The sequence below is a fragment of the Durio zibethinus genome, chromosome 6, assembly GCF_047325235.1.
Source record: "Durio zibethinus cultivar Kanyao isolate XHJ-2024 chromosome 6, ASM4732523v1, whole genome shotgun sequence".
NCBI lineage: Eukaryota > Viridiplantae > Streptophyta > Magnoliopsida > Malvales > Malvaceae > Durio > Durio zibethinus.
Window position 1 is genome coordinate 5450946 of NC_143167.1, and position 16024 is coordinate 5466969.

Here is a 16024-nt window from a genome sequence, read left to right on the forward strand (position 1 = left end):
AAAGTCAAAAGCTTCATATAAAGAAGCTTTTGGATAAAAATTTATCAAAAAAATAAAAAAATTTAAAATTTAATAAAAATACCTTTTGATAAATACTTTTTTATAACAAAATTATAAAATATCAATAATTGCTTGACAAGTGTAAAGAAGCTTTTGGAGAAAAAATAACAAAAAAATGAAAAAAATTTAAAAATAAAAATATTTTAATAAAAAATTACAAAATATTTGTAATTGCTTTATTAGTGTCAATTAATTAGTCCATTAACGATTACTTTTCTTTTTTAATTAATGTTGTACTTTATATTTATTTATATCGTCATATATAAAAATATATATATATATATATATATATATATACTTAACTTCAAACAATTTATATTGTTTTAAAAATTAAAGACATTATTGAAAAATAATTTTCATTCACTTAGGCTTCGCCTTTTATTTTCCTTAAAAATTGTTTAGAAAAGAAAACTTATTAAAATATATCAATTTACTCTTTTTTTATGACATGAAATTAAATAATTAAAAATATTTATCTAAAAAATCTTAAATAAAAATTTAAATATTTAAATATACTATTTTTATATCTTTATACATAAATAAAAATATATATACACCAAATTCAAATAATTAATATTATTTTAGAATTAAAAATTGATTTCGTAACTGGACAAATTTTCTAATATACATATATATATATAGGTGTGTATATATATATATATATATATATATATATACACGCGCGAGGGCGAGGTCCATGTAAAATTTTGATGTATAGCACATTTGAGATTAATTGTTGTGAAATTGTTGTACTAGAAGTGGAAGGCCTAAACGCCCTTGTAATTGGCTAACGCCGAACGGTTGCATCAAAATTTTATTATGATAAAAAATGAAGAAATATGGTCTACAGCTTAGGGTTCAACCCTCACAGCAGAAAAAGCCGGAGACAAGACCGCCTCTCCCTCCTCCTCTCGGCTTCCGCGACGACGATGACGACGACGTGGAGAGAGAGATTTCTCGGCAGGCTAGCAAGAACAAATCTCTGAAGGATGTAAGATTCACCTTGATTTCCTTTTATCCCATTTGTTTAGAGTTTTTAACATAGAATTTAACATAAATTTGTCTCTCTCTCTCTCTTTTTTTTTTTTTTTTTAAAGATGGAGGAGCAACATAAGAAAGCGTTAGAGGAAGATCCTTCAGTATTTGATTATGATGGAGTTTACGATGAGATGAAAGAGAAGGTTGTTCGTCCCCGCGCTCAAGATCGCGAGGAACGAAAGGTAAATTTTTCTAACAAATTTGAAGGGTTTTTTTTTTTTTGGTTTCTAGGATTATTTGATTGTAATAAACTTAATTATTCTGTCTTTTTTTTTAAAAATTTTTTCCATGTAAATCTGTATACTAAGATAGCATACATAAATTTATACAAATATTTGCTTAAAATATAATGTAGGATTAATCACTGATGAGAATGCTGGCTATTTCGTTCAGCCGAAATATATTCATAATTTAATAAAAAAAGCGGAGCAACGAAAGTGGGAGCAGGAGATAGTATATGAGAGGAAGCTTGCAAAAGAGAGAAGTAAAGAGGATCACCTTTATGCGGACAAGGATAAGTTTGTGACCAGTGCCTACAAGAAAAAACTTGCTGAGCAGGCAAAATGGATGGAGGAGGAGCGCTTACGTCAACTTCAAGAGGAGAAAGATGATGTAAGTTGAGCCTTTTCTTCAACTTCATGTATCGTTACTTGTCACTTCTTTGTTTACTGGGTTTGGTTCTTTTCTTTTTTTAATATTATTCCACCTATGATTGACTGAATTGTTAGTAATTTTGGTGGGGTTTAGCACTGCTGTTGTATTTCTAGATCTGTTGATTCATGTGTTCTGCATTAGCAAATTGTTTAGGTGTTTTTGTTTGCTGAAATGGGTATATTTCTTTGAACTAGTCCTTTCCTTGCTCCAAGTACGTGACGTGTGAATCAGTACCATGGCATTTGCTCATATGTACTTGCATGCATACGAGCACTGTGGTGATTGTTTGCTATACCACTATCAAAGGGAAAATCAATTTTGGTCTATTTCCATGCTGTCCCTTGGGCTAATTGAAGCTTTAGGCAGGTTTTTTGGTATCTTATTTTCATAGTAGTTTCCAATGATCTATAAAAGGCTATACCTGATGATCTTTTGACACCAATTGATAAGATAAATAAATGCTGAAGTGATAAACTTTTTTCAACTCCATTTTACTCTTATAAGCATCCCATGCAAGTGCTTTGCTATTATGAGAATGACAGCCTCAAAGTTTTTGCCTTAATAAGGAAGCAAATATAGTTTCAATTTTGTCGACCATGGTAGGTCATATAATGGCTTTGCTACGGTAATATCTTTCTTAGGAATTTGTTTCTCTTGTAGACCATAGTAGGTCATATAGACAAACGGGCATCAATATGTTATTGAGTGAGAATTGCAATATTTACTGGAATTCATGGTTCAGTTTCTTTATTCATTCCCAGGTTTCGTTAAAGATCTAATGTTTTTGAATAAATCTAGCAATTTGATACTTTCCTTCCTATAGTGTTTATGGGAAACGTACTCCCTTTTTTTTTTTCCTGTATAATTTCTTAAGCAAATCAAATAAGGGGAATTATTCCCTCTCCTCTCCTTTCTTTCTGCTCTATCCTCCGTTCCCTCCACTTTAATTCTGACAGAACATCCGTCATATTGTTTCATCATGGATTTATGACTACAAAGAAAATAAGCTTTCTCATGCCAGCATTTACATTAGTCCATCCTCACATTTCATTTTTTCCTCTCAATGCATATCAAAATCTGAAACCTTTTATAGAACTTTCTATACTTTAGATGTTATTTTATTTGCTTACTTACGTGTTAAATTTTATCATTCATATATTTATTACATCTTACTGATGTCACTGGTTTACCTTGATTCAACTCCAAGTGAACTTCTTTAATCTTCACCTCTTTACCTCTTATAAGCCATTACTGGTTCAAGTTTTGAAGATTCTTTGAAAGCGAATTATCTAGGAAAAGATTTGTTCGAGAAGGAGGTTTAGGTTCTCTGTCATATATTACCATAATGCTACCCCTTTAATAATGTTAAAGCCTCCTATTCATTCATATTGTTTTCTTTGCTAGTACCATTGCATCAGTTAGGTTGAGAAGCTTTTGTTTTTGTGTTTAGAAACATTTTGTGTTTAGAAACATTATATCCCAAACTGAATCATAATCTAGGATGAAACATTTGATGAGAAAGTGGTCTTTTATTACTTTTGCATTATGATTTTCTTTTTGATGCTGGCATGTTTTATGGTAACAATGAACTGAAAGGTGACAAACCTTAATGGGTGGTTAAAGAGTGAATGGTCATACTTTCTTAGACATGTTCAGCTTATTTTTTCAATCTAGAATAAGCGTAAATGCAGTCAGCATTAACTTGAAGGGATAATACCTTTCTTTTAATTAGGGGTTTAAACAAACCAAGCATTTGTCAAACTATTCTTGAATGTGAACTTGAACAAGATTGTAAGGCTCGTTTAATAAATGAACAGAGTTCAAACATTAGTAATCTTAAGTCGTTTATATTCACAAACAAGTTCAATAGGTTGTTCATGAACAATTTTGATAATAGTATATTTTGTTCTTGTCAAGTAGGTTCATTTTAGCTTTAACATCTTTTAATACAATTTGGATCATGATTTAACATTTATATCATTATAAAGTATGCATAATGTAGATTAAAAATCCTTCATTTTTTTAGGATATGATTATTTAATAATCCATATTGGTGGAAAACAAAGCAAAGGGGAAGGCTGCCTCCTTAAATAAGCCCCTCCCCTCTTTACATCACCCACCATGAGATATGAGGGACCAATTGGATCCTTGATAGCCGGCCTGTTATTAGTAGGCTGACAGCAGTAATTGTTTGATTTTCAATTCCTTGATATTTGAGATTTAAAATCAATTTTAGTGGCATTTTTTAAAAGCTCGTTGTTAAGTGCTCGAGTTCATTTAAAAGCTCAGTTAACTAATTGAGCCGAGTTTGAACAACATTTTTGAAACTCAACTTGAGCTCAGTGCTCTATTTAAGCTTGTTTAAATTTAGATGAGCCGAGTCCAAACAAGCTAATACTGGCTTGGCTAAGTTCAGTTACAGCCCTACTTTTAACTTGAAGTTCACGAGGGAAATTGTTGTTCGTGTGTATCCACTGGCTAGAATTCTAATTTTTTGAAGGGATAATAAATTTTCACATGTTTTAAGAGTCTGCTCAATGCAAGAAATGGAAGCTGGAATACATGATTTGCATTTAATCTTAATGTGTGTATATAAATGAATAGAGTATTTGTTCTTCTGCATCATCGATTTCCGTGATGTTCTTTTCTCTTGGATCTAGGTGTGATTGCTTTAGTATAACTCCTAGATTACTGATGCTTTAACTTACCTGATTGATGGTCATTTTGTTGTTTTAAAGGTTACCAAGAAGAGTGACTTGAGTGATTTTTACTTCAGCCTTGGTAAAAATGTTGCATTTGGGGCGAATGATGCTGGGCCAAGGAAGCCAGAAATGCAGAATGAATTAAGGAAATCTGAGAAGAAAGATGAGAAAGAGATAGATGTATCCAACAGAGTTCAGCCGTTGCTTGATTCAAATGCTCCAGAGTCTTCTGGTTTGACTGATCGGACTCTGGATGAAACAAGTTTTCCAGTAAACCGTGAGTCCCAAGATTCTAGGCCGATTAGTCCCAAGATTCCAGACACCGCAGCGCCAGAGAGCTCGTCAGAGAAACAACCATCAGTTGATCAACCTAAGCGTGACCATCATAAAAGAGGTGAAGTTGCAGTTGCTGCAGCTAGAGAACGTTTTCTGGCACGCAAGAGGGCTAAAGAACAATGATTGGTTTCCTCTCTCCAAAGAGGGATTCACAAATTACAATGGTGAGAGACTAGAGACTTTTTTTGTTGTATAATGCGAATCAAGAAATTAGTTTTAAGAAAACTTTCATTTTGTTCTCATTGAATTTTAAATTGCATCTCAGTTTAGAATTAGCGTTAATTGTTACATAATTAGCAAATTTCCTAAGAAAATAAAAAAGGAAGAAAGATGTATTAGTTTAAAACTTAAAATGGTAAAACCCAAAATGGAAATTAAAATGAAACACAAAACAAGATCAAATAAAAATTTCAACTAATTGGGATATTTTCGTTAGAGCGTTTGTAAAAATTTTGATAATAAGTAAACATTATATGATTTGATTACTGTGCATAGAATTTATAGTTTGTGTACTAAATATAAAATTTTGATGATAAATGTAATATAAAAAGTGTAATTTTGAAACTTTTGATATACTGTTTTAAAAGACTTTAACACATTTTATTTTTAAAAAATTAAAACTTTAATATATTATAAAAGGTCATAGTAGAGTCTCGATTAAAGTATTAAACAGCCTACCTTGAATTTTGTTTGGAAAAACGACGTTATTTTAATTTTAGGACAAGGCGACATGGGGGCAGGTACAGGTTTAGAGCTTGGTAGCCTGGCTGGTTGGCTAGATGGTGACAGTAGAATAAGTAATCTCCTCCGACTGTCCGCGGTTCTATCGCCCACGTGCTTTTCTTGCATACACAAGACCCCAGCTGAGTGAAGGCACCTTAGCTACCGTCACATTCTCCTGGTTGAAATCACAAGATTATCCTGACCTCTCATATTCCCTTACAATGGCCCGAGCACATGCACCATCCATCCATGGCCGTCAAAACATTGTTCTTCTACAGTTTTATTTCATCACAGTTGAGCCAAATTTAACACCCAAAACTAACTCATCAAACTTTTTCGCTTTTATTAAAGTAAGCTCATCTCTCTACACCGAAGGAGAATCTTCAACAAAAATAAATTTTTTTGCTGCCCAAAAAGCAAGAAAAAAGTAAACAATGTCTCCTCCTCCTTGTGTTCTCTGTTTCTTATCTTTTCTGCTCTGCATTTTTCCCATCATCTCCCCTGCTTTGCATTTACCACTCACACAATTCCATACCAACTCGTCTCGAGATACATACCTGACTCTCAAATACCTTGTCTCTTCCTCCTTAGCAAGAGCGCATCACCTCAAACACCCCCAAACCACCACCAAGGCAGGTGCTTCCCCCGCTACCACCCCACTCTTTTCCCATAGCTATGGAGGCTACTCCATTTCTCTCAGCTTTGGCACTCCTCCTCAAGCCCTCCCCTTCGTCATGGACACCGGCAGTGACATCGTTTGGTTCCCTTGTACTCATCGCTATGTCTGCAAAAACTGCTCCTCTTCTCCCTCCAAAAACAACATCCCTACTTTTATCCCTAAACAATCTTCATCTTCTCAACTTGTTAGCTGCCAAAACCCGAAATGTTCCTGGATCCACCACACGAACGCAACTCAATGCGATGGATGTGGAAAAAACTCCACTCCCAAAAACTGCACTCAAAACTGTCCCCCTTACTTCATCCTCTATGGCTCAGGAACCACGGCAGGCGTTGCATTATCAGAAACCCTGAATCTTGGAGATAGAACTGTACCCGACTTTTTAGTTGGATGCTCTATTTTCTCTTCTCGCCAACCCGCTGGCGTTGCTGGTTTCGGCCGTGGCCTTCCTTCTTTACCTACTCAACTTAAGCTACGTAAGTTCTCTTACTGTCTCATCTCTCGCCGTTTCGATGACTCTACTAGTAGCAGCACTTTGATACTTGATGGTAACTCGGATTTTGATGAGAAAACGAAAGGTTTAACCTACACACCGTTTCTAAAAAACCCAATTGTCGAAGGTAAAGAATCGTTCCAAGTTTACTACTACATTGGTTTAAGGAAGATAACAGTAGGTGGCCGCCACGTTAAGGTTCCCTACAAATATCTTTCGCCGGGAAATGATGGTGATGGCGGCACTATAGTGGATTCCGGCTCGACTTTCACGTTCATGGCACCTGAGATATTCGAGCCTGTAGCTGAAGAATTTATAAAACAAGTTAAGAATTACAGTAGATCTCGTGATGTTGAGGTTTTAACGGGATTGAGGCCTTGTTTTGATGTGAAGGGTGGGGAGAAACCGGTGGAGTTTCCTGAGTTGAGGTTGCATCTTAAAGGAGGTGCTGAGATGGCACTGCCGCTAGAGAATTCTTTTGCGGTGGTTGGAGATGGGGTGGCGTGTTTGACGGTGGTGACGGATGGTGGTGTCGGTGGAGGAGAGGGTGAAGTGGGGCATAGTGGACCAGCTGTGGTATTGGGGAGTTTTCAGATGCAGAATTATTATGTGGAGTATGATTTGAGGAATGACAGGTTAGGATTAAAGCAACAGTTATGTATATAGTAAAAAATCTATGTTTCATATTGATCTTCAAATTTTTTTTTTTGTTCAATTTTTGGAAGTGGTGGTGGTAGGGGACTTATTTCAATTCGGTAAACAAGTGCTTGTTTCTTGAGAAAATTAGGGAAGGAAAAGAGGAGGAAATTAGAGTTGGTGTATTTTTGTTTTGCCATTTATTTCGTAACATGATTATGTTTCCTTAGCTAATTATTGCAAGTTGTTGGTTTCAAATAATAGCAATTTGATATTGTAATGATAAAGATGGCTGGTTTCTCAGCAATCAAATTATATACTCAATGCCATTACTGGAGAACACTAGTCACTGTTGGAAACACTTACTCCCTTTTGGGGTGGGGGTCTTGGGTCACAGAGTGTGTTGCAGTTTTGTTTTACTGAAAAATACTAGAGATTATTTTTTTGCCACGATAAAAACTGATTAAGCACGCAATTTTAAGTTTAATTCTTAATTTGTAAAAAATTTGATTCCTTCACCTTCAAAAACATTTTCTTTTTTGTTTCCGAAAGCAGAGAAAAAAAAAACCAAAAAGGCTTAATATTGGAAAAACAATACTTACTAAAGTATTTTCCATGTCAAGCTCTTGGATTAAAACTCTGTTCCCAAATGTATACCGTGTTTAATCACAAACCATTCACAATAGAATATTGTATGGAACAGCTATGGTTTCCCTAAGAAAACCTGCTTATGAAGTCTCAAGAATGCCATTTAGAGGCAGAATTTGAAGGAATAAACTTGCCCCTCCCTTGACCTTGAACTGTCGCTTTTGATGGGTTTATCTGCCATGCAGAGTTCCTATCATTTTTGGAGTCCCTCTGAGCTTTTCCAAGACTCTGACTAGATGTATTTGTATTGGCCTGTGAGCTCTGGCGCCATGAATGGTTCAAGCTTTGTGTTGAAGCATTTCTTGATGGCCAGAAAGTATTGGTTGGGGTCTGGGCTCGTCCATATGACCCCAAGTTATGGCTGGACTCAGAAATTTTCATATCTGAAATGCCTTTGTCTACGCTTAAATTACAAACAGATGCTCCCCTACCTGCACTCCACCCAATATTACCAGCAACTTTATGCACCTCAACTATCTGGTCTGATGAGAACTTCCTGCTGATATGATTGTGTTGACATTCAGCAGTTGAGCTTGAAGGAAACTTTGAGCTAGTCTTGGCCTTTGTACCTGTTACCTGGCTTTGTGGTCTGCAACACTCTATCTAATGAGTCCTGTGTGGCAAACACAGAAAGATAAAGCTAATGTAGGTTTTGAATCAACACAAACCTGTTAAATGGTGGTCTGCTGCCAGGGTATTCATGCCATAGTAAAGTCTTCTGAATATCACCTTCACTAATTGTCTGTAAACAAGTTAAGAGGCTTAGATAGCTTGAAAATGTCATTTCTAAGCCCCATTTTCTCTTTAAATATATTTCATCATATTTTTGGGGCATGAAACCAAAGGGGGGGAAAAGATGAAAGCATAACTGCCTGCCATGCTGCAAGCTTACCAACTATTGGCAAATTAAAGGTTACAACAACCTGGTGCTATGATTATCATGAAAGAAATTATGATGCATTGAAGAAAAAGCATTTAATAATTATAATAAATCAAAGAGATAAGTTACCTTGGTAGGATATTTTACACCCTCCAGTGGGCGAGGAATATGTGGGTTTCCATCAGGGAGCTCAAACAGCAGTGATCTGCAACATTGAGACGGTATGAGGGCTAACTTCACTGTTATTTCTGCATGCTTGGGTGTATATGAAAAACAAAAGTCATCAGTTTGATGTTCATTTCTAATTGGCTTACAAGATGTCGGGTGGTGATGTCAAATGGTCATAATTGCGAAGCCATACAAACCCTCCAATTGAGCCGCTACATTAGGTACAATAACTAGTGCTTATTTGTGGTTCCGAGAATCTCATATTGAAATGTATTAAAATATATTGGATTTACATATCAAACAATGTGATAGACTGACCTCACATTAGCATCCAAATGAATTTTTTCATTAGTGGATGCCTTTAGAAAAAGTGTCATAATCTTTGTTCCTAAATTTCTTGATACAAAAAGCTGATCAGACTTTTCCACATTCCTTGATGATTCTTCCGGCTGCAAAAGTCAAGAAAGTGTTTGTCTTATATGGAGTTATAATATGTACAAGTGCAATAATTGATTTATATAAAAGGTTTGGAGTCCCACCGTCAATTCCTTCTCTACTCTTCTGACCTCTACTATAAGGCGTTCTTCATCTATAAATGGAAGCTTGCATGTTCCCTTTAAATGGAGAATTCACCCAAATTTTGATATGTTAATAGCTAATCAGACAAGAAGGCAATATTAACTGGAAGAAAGGGAAATGCACTGGCCATGATATGTGCTTGGTTCAATCTAGAGGACACAAATAAGCAGATTTTAACCAACCTGCCATGCATAGCGCTTTCCATCCGTGTCAATTTCAAAATCTATGCATAAAACAAAGGAACAAAATGTCAGGAGATCCTCAATAGGATCACTGATATCAGCTGCATACAATCTATATCCTGGAAAACAGGACTCACCTGTAGGATAGAAGTCAATGATTCTGGAATCTGCGTCAGTAATCAGTTTTGCATAAGGTTTTGGAAGTACAAGAGCACTGCAAAAGAATCAATTTAAAGTTAAATGTAGAAAAAAAAAAAAACTTAAATGTTAGAAGTTAAAATCCGTATGAGAAAGGGGAAGGTTTACCTTCTAGGTGGCAAGACACTCATGAGTTGATAAAACGGTTTAAAAGGGTGACCCTTCTTGAACTTGGCTCTCACTTGAGAAATACCCTTCAAATCAGATGCAAATGGACCATGGTGGTAGGGATAGAACCTAAAATAGTCATGAATCTCTGATCACTTTGGTAGCAATACTACTTCTAAAACATGCATTCACATATGCATGTATTCCAGAACCGACAAATTCAGATGACCACTTACCAAGACCAAGATGACACTCCAGAGAAATAGTATAGAAGAACCCATAGGAGACCCTCAGTGTACTTTTGAACCTTCATAGATGAAGAAGATTACATTAACAAACTAATGCATCTGTCTTAAGTTCCTAGAATTAGTCAATTTAGATTCATTTGTAACATCTTTGTGCAATGGATATGGCCTAAATACTATGCAGCTCATACAGTGCTAAAGGAAAAAAAAATACAGATTTCATAATAAGAATACACACTATTTCCTTCCTCATGATTTCTATCTGCTGTTTTGTTTTTGCAGAAAATTTCTGTTCATAATATCTTTCCTTCCAACCTGCAACGCCCAGTCTTACCTGTTAACAGATTCCGAGTTAAGCAAAATGATATGATAAAAAATAAAATATAATTTCCAAAAAGAGTGGTTCATACTTTGTCTGTGTCTAAATCCCCATTCTTGAAAAGATCCGATTTCTTACGAAGATTCTCTTTCAACTTTTCTTCCAAGTCTTTTGTGTTTCTTAAACGCTGCAAAATCAAGCAAAGAGACAAACGGTATAGGTAACACCAGGATATAGACAATCACAATAGAAGGAACCAAAGCCGATTTGTTATCTCTCAAAGTAAGGAGGTGAAGACAATTATTCGAAATAGGGAACAAAAAGAAAATTGTTGGAAGGTAACAACTTACTTCGTATTCATCGGCAGAGGAATTATTACACATACTCCTCGGAAGATCTGAGTCTTCAATTTTGATTTCTTCATCTTGATCCTAGACACATAATTCAGCACTAGTTTAATAGATGCAGTGCAGGCTTTTTTCCATGACCTATAATATCAAACCATCCGTGTATTCAAATCTCTAGCACTTACAATATCTGAATACTGGCAAAGCCGTCTAAGTTTATGCTCTCGCAGTTCTGATCTTTTCTTGAAAATCTTTTCCTCATATGTGCCAACTAGAAGAATAAACTTCTCCACTCTCTTTAATTTTACAAACCCTCCTTTCTTGTCTTGAACCTGATAGGGATCATGCCAACTTGGTAACAAATGGCTTGTAAAATAAAAGAGCACTAAGTAAAAAATAGAATAATCAAATCTGGTGTTATTACCCGTTCCATATCAACTAAATATCCGCCAATATTCTTGAATTGTTCCTTGTAAACAGTCATTAGTAAATCGATCGCTCCCTATATAGAAAGCAGTAGTACAGAAGCAGCTCTTACTTCATCTTTGACAATGTTCTTGTACTTCAAAATAGAAAAAAGAAAGATATGCACCTCATGAATCTCCAAAGTTGGCATGCGAGGAAGAAAGTCATTGCCCGCAAAAAAACACAGGAAAATAAATTCATCTATTATTCTCTCAAGATCAAACCTAAAATTTTCAGGAGCGTCTGTCATTTTCATGTCTAGCCCTAAATATTCCCTTAAGGTCCAAACATGTAAAAACTGCAAGCATAACAGAAAAGAAAGCAGAAATAAGTTTAATCATATAATTCTTCTAGAAATTGTCATATAATGTAATAACACCAAAGACTAGCTACCTCATATGGCCTTTTAAGTGTAGGTGCACCCTCTATCTTAACATCTTTGAACGACTCTCCTGACTTCACTGAATAAGATTCAGCTACTTGACTGCTTGTTTTTGAAGCAAATTGGAAGCCCGGTTGCTGCTCTTGTATGAGCACATCCTAACAAAACAGAACTCAAAAAGATATTGCGCACTAAGTGAAGAGAAAAACATACATAACATAATTTACTAGTAAGCATTTCTCACTTCTGTTACAACCAGAATGTCATTTCACTTGGAATATTTCGGTATTCATGTACAAAAGGTAAAACTCATAAATGAAAGGTTCTTGTCTCAATGGATGATTGTCCATCTACCTTGAGGAAAGAAAGAAGCATAAATAAGAGAAAGCTTAGTAACGTTCACCTCTCTCAATATTGAAAAATGAACTTCATGTGTTGCTAAAGTAAGCAAAATAAGATCTGCATCCTGCAAGGCCAACATCAATGGCTAAATGTAAAAGTAGGACCTTGGAAGTGAGGAATAGAAAATGATTGGAGAGAATTGAATTGCATGGAAGTAATATACTTTAAGCTTTGAAATGAATAAGCATTGAGAAAATATTTTTATATTTGATCACCCAGAATCAACATGAAGCTGCATACATAACATACCAGCCCATATAAGCAATGACTAGTGTTGCAATTGTAACCAGGAATACTTCTTTGGTAGCGAATAAAAGACATGACCTTGTGTTCTCCCTCACCAGGAACATTGGCATCGGAAAGAATAACCTATTTGAAGTAAAAACCATATTAGGTAGGATAAAAAGGTTGAAGCATTTGCATGATTTTAGCTACTCTGCCCATCTTCTCTGAGGTACACACACACACACACACATATATATATATATATATGTGTGTGTGTGTGTGTGTGTGTGTGTGTGTGTGTGTGTGTGTGTGTTTGTGTGTCTATGTATGTTTGTGTTATGTGCATTTGTAACATCTAGCACATTTAATCAAACCTGAATTTCCTTCCAGCCTGGATCATTACTCAGTCGTGACTTGATATAACCTTCGAGCTTTTCAGACAATATACACATAAACTCTGTGCCTGGAGTAATGACATTGGAATCAGAAACTTCATACTCCACTTTTGGAAGAACTGGTTTACCTTCCATTTCAAATTGTTTCCTCAATCTATCCTCTTCAGCTGCCTACAGTTTACACGTAAAAAATTTCAAGAATATAACCTAAAACAGACTTTGAAAGCATAATGATCCAGTTTATTAATTTTAACTGCAAAAAACATACAGCAATCTCATCACCCTTAGCTTTATGAAAGCGGCGTGATCTCTGCTGATTCATTTTGGCTCGTGGAGCTACTCCATCTGCAATAACCAATTTGATCAGCTTGACTGCATGATCCTTGACAAAGAAAGATAACCAAGGCTAGAAGTTTTCTGATATTTGATCATGCTTAGACCATTCATCAGGTTTTATTCAAAATTTTATCAGGTAACAGTACAATATGGAATCATCATTTTTATTAAAGCTGATATACCCAGCTATGAGGAAATTTCTGTAAGTGACATAAAAGAGCTTGGCTCAGAAATTCTGGACCAGAAGCCCCAATATTTAAAGAAAATTGTCTTTTATCTCTAAAAATGCGTTTTGAAAATGACAATAACAACCTTACCAATTGCCATATATAGAAGCTTCCTTGGTCTGACAACGCTGAAAAGATTATCTACATATTCATAGATCCTTTCGAATACATCTTCGTAGGTCTTTGGTGCCAAAGACTGCATGCAAACAAAATTAATTAACAGGTTTTTCTTTCAAAGAAAAATATTATTACTAAAGCACTTAAATTGCTTTTGCAAGGCATATACCTATGAAAGGGTTATATTCTTTTCGTAAAAGCCATTCAAATTAAATAAACAGAACATAACCTATAGATATAACTTCTTTTTTCGTTGTCTGGTAAAAGATATATTTATATGAGACCGTGTTCATGTGACTATATATGAGATGAATATACAATATCAATTTTACAAGAATAAACAAAGAAAAATAATGATGATAAAAATGTCGGTGAGATAAACAAACTTGATCCTCTGGATGGAAGCATGGATGGATTATCCCGTTCATATCAAGATAGAAGTTATCAAACTCAATGCCATTTGGGTTTGTAGAGCTTGTATCTACAATATCATCTCCTTTTTCTTCAATGGCTTTCACTCTTACCTTGGGATACTTATTCACCAACCAACGATAAAAAGTTGGAACACCCATCTTCCTGTTTTCCCTTTGAAGGCTGAAAATTAGTTCTTCGGAGTCGTTTCTTCTTCTGATCTTCCTCTTTCAGAGAAACAAGTTCTCGAACGTTATGTTCTACCTCTTGTCAATGACATGTCACAAATGCCTGAAACATATTCGTAATTCCTTTATCGTCCTAAAACAGAACACGTGTCACACAGATAATGATCTTTAAAAATATATATATGTTAGATATGTGTGTTGAGTGTATATATATACGTGCATATATACATAACATCACAAGAAAATCGGATTCATATAAAACAAACATGATAAATTGATTCATAGACAACCTCAAATATCATTATCTAAAGAAAAAAAAAACCTTACCTTTATTTGTACCCTAAAAAATATATGCAAACATTAAAAAAATGTATCTAACTCTGATGCAAAATCGCACAATAAAAGATAATCTAAGGTAATGAAAGAAATTTTAAAAAATTATTATAGGAAATTTTTATATGAATTTTTTTATGTCTTTCATCAAGGTTGTAAAATTAGCTAATAAAATTTAATGAAAATTGAGATATACATGATTCCTATGTCTTCTTAAATCTTTTCTCCTTCTCAAATGGTCTTTCAAGAACACCTGTATGATGTAGCAGCACTGTTACCACCCCATTCCATAATTTCGCTCACCTCCTTGACCCCCAAACAACTAGGGAGGGTCTTCTACACTTTTGATATGACAAAAAAAATAAAAAGAATGAAGCAAACCAATATCATAAGGAAGCCTTTTTAACTCTGAAAAAACAAAAAACTGGATTAAATGGATAAATAGTGTGTGTTGAAGAAGGAAAAGAGAAACACAAAAAAAAAAAAAAAAAAAAAAGGATGAGTATAACACATAGCGTTGTGTTGAAGAAAGTGAAAAAGAAACACCCTAAAGCCACCTGAGTCGGGACTAAGGAAAGTATCTGACATGTGATAAAAGCAAATAGAATTTAGAACACCCTAAAGCGCAAAACTAGCGGTTTGCTAAGTGAAATTCACGCGAGCCGTTAGGGGAAGTAGCCGTTAGGAAAAGCTACAGCCAAAATCTAATTACGCAAGTAATCTTAAAAATATATAAAAAAAAAAAACCATTTGTGTTTATTAAACAGGTGTCATGTAAGGTAATACTTGAAGTAAAGAATAGACTCTACGTTAGATTAGCAGGAATTGTAACAAATGACAATTTGCAGCAAACATTTATGAAGGGTAAGATTGAGAGTCGAATTATGAAACAATTTATAAAGAGTTTTAGGCGTGCATACAGATAAAATATATCCAGCTGTGTTGTACCGGTGACTCTTTCAATAATCTTCATGGTTTTTCACTGTTTATAGAGAAAGATGATTGAAATGATTATCTGCATTTAATGTTGACGGCCATTTTAATTATTGCTGATGATTTAAAATCACTAGAAAGCTTTTAAAGATCTCAAGTTACTTAATTCAAATGTACGTGTTATATGTGTACACTTTTGCACCAGGAAACTAAGCCCATCTATTTAGAGCCCATGACAAGGTTTCTGTCATCGTGCCGTCATTTTATGATAGTATCTTCTGAAAATGCTTGCAGCTTGACTCTCACCGCGTTATAAAAATAAAATACAATATACCATTGCTATTCTAATTATAGTCGTATTTTTTAATAATGTTTAAATATTACTTTTTTATTTAATCTTTCAAATTTTAATAAATATTTTTTATCACTTTAGATGGTTACCCTTAATGCATGTCATATTATCACGTTAATAAATTTTTTTTCAAAATTTATAATATAACGTAATGTGATTGTCAAAGTGTTGTGCAATATCACGTGATATGTGAAACTTGCACAATATTATCACGTTAGTAGATTATTAGAAATTAATAATTAAGTGAAAAAAATATTTAATAA

General features: G+C 34.5%; 3 protein-coding genes across 5 annotated transcripts; 2 read left to right on the top strand and 1 right to left on the bottom strand.

The window, feature by feature from the left end:
* Window positions 1-754: 754 nt before the first annotated feature.
* Window positions 755-5037, top strand: LOC111286251 (uncharacterized). The gene is made up of 4 exons (XM_022876131.2): window positions 755-1051; window positions 1158-1280; window positions 1492-1710; window positions 4491-5037. Exons 1-4 carry the CDS (start codon window positions 890-892, stop codon window positions 4911-4913), a joined length of 927 nt encoding a protein of 308 aa, XP_022731866.2. The 5' UTR covers window positions 755-889; the 3' UTR covers window positions 4914-5037.
* Window positions 5038-5680: 643 nt separating this feature from the next.
* On the top strand, window positions 5681-7550 carry LOC111285900 (putative aspartyl protease At4g16563). Its single transcript, XM_022875557.2, has one exon. The coding sequence runs from the start codon at window positions 5948-5950 to the stop codon at window positions 7349-7351; it is 1404 nt and encodes a 467-aa protein (XP_022731292.1). The 5' UTR covers window positions 5681-5947; the 3' UTR covers window positions 7352-7550.
* A 368-nt stretch (window positions 7551-7918) lies between these two features.
* Window positions 7919-14950, bottom strand: LOC111284263 (5'-3' exoribonuclease 3-like). Of its 3 annotated transcripts, XM_089761962.1 has the most exons (24): window positions 14673-14950; window positions 13931-14246; window positions 13518-13623; window positions 13133-13209; window positions 12844-13035; window positions 12494-12613; window positions 12246-12308; window positions 11854-12000; window positions 11588-11758; window positions 11420-11497; window positions 11181-11327; window positions 10999-11079; window positions 10740-10835; window positions 10568-10663; window positions 10321-10391; window positions 10085-10213; window positions 9916-9992; window positions 9779-9819; window positions 9557-9631; window positions 9336-9466; window positions 9164-9229; window positions 8979-9054; window positions 8638-8711; window positions 7919-8558 (listed from the first exon to the last, which is right to left on the bottom strand). In XM_089761962.1, the coding sequence occupies exons 2-24, from the start codon at window positions 14114-14116 to the stop codon at window positions 8060-8062; spliced, it is 2799 nt and encodes a 932-aa protein (XP_089618088.1). In that variant the 5' UTR covers window positions 14117-14246; window positions 14673-14950; the 3' UTR covers window positions 7919-8059. The 3 variants fall into 3 exon arrangements, with proteins under 3 accessions (XP_089618088.1, XP_089618087.1, XP_089618089.1); XM_089761961.1 differs by lacking the exon at window positions 14673-14950 and having other exon boundaries at window positions 7937-8558; window positions 9779-9992; window positions 13931-14250; XM_089761963.1 differs by lacking the exon at window positions 14673-14950 and having other exon boundaries at window positions 7937-8558; window positions 9779-9992; window positions 14069-14249.
* Between the last annotated feature and the right edge of the window lie 1074 nt (window positions 14951-16024).